The sequence below is a fragment of the Propithecus coquereli genome, unplaced genomic scaffold (assembly GCF_000956105.1).
Source record: "Propithecus coquereli isolate 6110/MARCELLA unplaced genomic scaffold, Pcoq_1.0 Scaffold358, whole genome shotgun sequence".
NCBI classification, from domain to species: domain Eukaryota; kingdom Metazoa; phylum Chordata; class Mammalia; order Primates; family Indriidae; genus Propithecus; species Propithecus coquereli.
Window position 1 is genome coordinate 1,930,912 of NW_012149263.1, and position 3,482 is coordinate 1,934,393.

General features: G+C 34.8%; 1 protein-coding gene across 1 annotated transcript in view; it reads right to left on the bottom strand.

Annotated features, from left to right (window-relative positions):
• Window positions 1–1,130: 1,130 nt before the first annotated feature.
• ZNF529 (zinc finger protein 529) overlaps window positions 1,131–3,482 on the bottom strand; it is a 28,312-nt gene continuing 25,960 nt past the window's right edge. Inside the window, exon 2 of the mRNA XM_012651599.1 lies at window positions 1,131–2,564. Within this exon, the coding sequence (XP_012507053.1) occupies window positions 1,150–2,564 (1,415 nt within the window). The 3' untranslated portion in view covers window positions 1,131–1,149. The remainder of the gene's footprint in view (window positions 2,565–3,482) is intronic.

The window sequence follows — 3,482 nt, forward strand, 5'->3', positions numbered from 1 at the left end:
CAGGTCAGCTGTCCTAAGAAAGAGATGATTTTGTAGTTAGGTGAGACTATGATAAAAGGTCTACTAATTGTTGATTTAACTGCCCAAACCTAGTAAGGTAAATCTGAGAGGGAAAAAAAAATTATAATCATAACAGATTAAAAAAATTGAGGCCATGGTAATGTAGAGTTGTAAATCCTCTTAATGTCAACCCCCCCCTGCTAAATTTGACTGACTAAAAACAAAAAAAAGGAAAAATATATTAAATAAAAGTAAATCCTCTTAAGGTAAATTCAGTGATCAGTTTATAATCACTGCAATAGTTGTAGACTTCTCTCCTTTTAAATGCCCTTAACAAATTTAGGAGACTCGCTGATTAGGTTAGTAATCTTTACCAAATATTTAAAAGTGTTCCTTTCCTTTGGATACTGGCTGGCACTGCCTGGAGGTGAAAAGGCTCCTTAAAAGAATTGGTATTATACATGTTAAATATTTAGGGTAATCTGTTGTGTCAAAACAAAATAGAAATTTAAAGAGAAGTAAATCATTTGATGAAAATGGAAAGGACATTACACATCTATCATTAAAACAAAAACAGCAGAAAACAAAACAAGGAAACTATACAAACACAGTGTAGGATATAAGACTAAAAACCCCACTGTAACTAATTGGCGAGTCTAACTCTCTGAATGAAGATAAGTACCTCACATATAAGAAGGAAACAAGTAGAATGCCAAAAAAAAAAAAGTCAAAAGAGAAAAAACACAAACGCCAAAAGTTGTAAACAAAATATGCCTGGATAATAAACTTATATGAAAATAACTCAAATCACTCATAATTACAGAAACAAGTTCCAAACATTTCAGAAACAGACTAATGGGGTCCATCCTATGTCCACAGATAATAAAGAATATTAATTGATTTAAAAAGGAGACATATTTGGCAATATTTAATAAAATTGTAAGTGTATACCCCTAAGACTGAACAATTCAGCTTTTAAATACAGAATGGCCACGTAATCCAAAAACATATTTTAAAAGAGGGTTATATTGAATCCCCTTGATTACCTGTTAAATCCACTGGTATTCCCAATGAAAACCAGAAACAAAAACCTTTACACATTTATTTCACTCAAATAACTTTTTTCTCACCAGTATAAATCTTCTGATGTCAAGTAAGGTGCCCAGCCACACTTAAGGCATTCCCACAATCCTTACATTCATAGGGTGTCTCACCATTATGAATTTTCTGATGTTTAGTAAAGGATGAACTATGTCTAAAGGCCTTCCCACATGCCTTGCATTCATAAGGTTTTTCTCCAGTATGAATTCTCTGATGTTCAGTAAGGGCTGAACTGTGTCTAAAGGCCTTCCCACACACCTTACAGTCATAAGGTTTCTCACCACTGTGAATTCTCTGATGTTGAATAAGGGCTGAACTAAGTCTAAAGAACTTTCCACACTCCTTACATTCATAAGGTTTCTGACCACTGTGAATTCTCTGATGTCGAGTAAGTTCACTACCTACTCCAAATGCTTTCTCACATTCTTTACATTTATAGGGTTTCTCACCAGTGTGAATTCTCTGATGTCTAGTCAGGGATGAACTATTTCTAAAGACCTTTCCACATGCTTTGCATTCATAGGGTTTCTTCCCAGTGTGAATTCTCTGATGTCGAGCAAGTTCTCTACAGACTCCAAAAGCCTTCCCACATTCCTTACATGCATAAGGTTTCTCCCCTGTATGAATTCGCTGATGTTCAGTGAGCTGTGAACTAATTCTAAAACCCTTCTCACAGTGTATGCATTTGTAGGGTTTCTCACCAGTATGTATTCTCTGATGTTCAGTGAGCTGTGAATGAAATCTAAAGTCCTTGCCACATTCTATACATTTGTAGGATTTCTCATCAGTATGGATTTTCTGATGTCGAGTAAGTTGTGCATGCACTCTAAAGGATTTCCTACAGTATGTGCATTCATAGGGCTTCTCACCATCGTTTCTTTGAAGTGGAGTAACTTTTCCAATTATTCCAAAGGTTCTTCCATATTCCTTACATTTATAGAACTTCTCATCATGAATTTTCTGGTGTATACTAAGGTCTTTATAAAAAGTAAATGTATTCCCATATTCCATATATTTACACGGTTTCACACCAGTATGAATATCGAGTTGTAGCGTATGTGAGTTATCTATCCCGAAGGTTTTCCAACATTCATTATATTCATAGGCTTTCTCACCAGCATGTATTCGCTGATATTCATCAAAGTTAGAGTCACAAATGAAGACTTTCTCATATTCCTTATATTCATAGGGCTTCTCACTGCCATGAGTTCTCTGAGGTAATTTAAGAGATTCATGATTGTTGCAATTGGGCACTTTTTTGGAAGTGATTTTCATTTCACTGAAATATCCCACTTGAGGTCCTTGTACTTCAATCTTGTCTTTGCTCTGCCCATTATTTCTGCAAATGGAGCTTTGAAGGCCAAAGAACTTGCTACTTTCCATTAACTCCCACTGAGAACCATTGTTTTCAATAATGTCCTTTCCTCCAGATAAACTCTTTGCCTCACACCTGGACTCCAAATCTGAAAGAAGGGAAAAAATTTTTTTCCTGTGTCACAAAAATAAAACAGTCATAGAAAGCAAAGAAGACAAACTGAAAATAATTCACAATGAGTAAACTGTATAAAATACTGTTATGAAATTTGGAAAAAGATAAAGCGCTCAGGAAATGATAACAGCATAACGTAAGATTGTGAGCTTTGTGATAAGGGAAATAGATTAAGTCAGTGGATCTTAAATTTCAGTGTGGATCATCACCTGATAAGCTTGTTGATGAGCATTAATGTTCAGGAACCAATCCAGATAAGAGTCAAAATCTACAGATGTAGAACTGGTCATTAGTATCTGGTAGAGATAATGCTAATGTAGATCAAAATTTAATAATCCATATATACTGACAATTTCCTGATTTTTTTTCCCCTGTCATAAAATCCAAACATTTTACCGTGGATAACAACATGCTGATTGTAAGACCTCATTTTAATTCATTGTCCCCTTTGTACTAATCTTTATTCACCTCCTAGATCAAAACACATTTCCTATCATTTAGAGCTACCCACAGGATGTTTCATCTCTTACAAATGCGCTCTTTGTATGCCAGCCCCTTTTCATTATTCAGGTCTAAAAGTTAACTATTCTCAGAAAGGGTGCATTAGTTAACCCTAAGTAAGTTGATATGTATATCCCTAATCCAATATCTAGTTCCTTACCCTCATATCCATATTTTGTGTACTCAGTAATTTTCTCTTCTTATACTATTTATTCCCTTATTCCTTAAGCCCCACAAGGTTAAATGCAATAAATTTTAATATGCCAATGAATAATGAGCCCCCAGGAAATAGTATACTATAATTAATTATAGGAAAAGTAAATTGCTGGATGGAAGGAATCTAAATAAAATTATATGTATGCCAGGCTGTAATCCCTAGCACTTTGGGAGG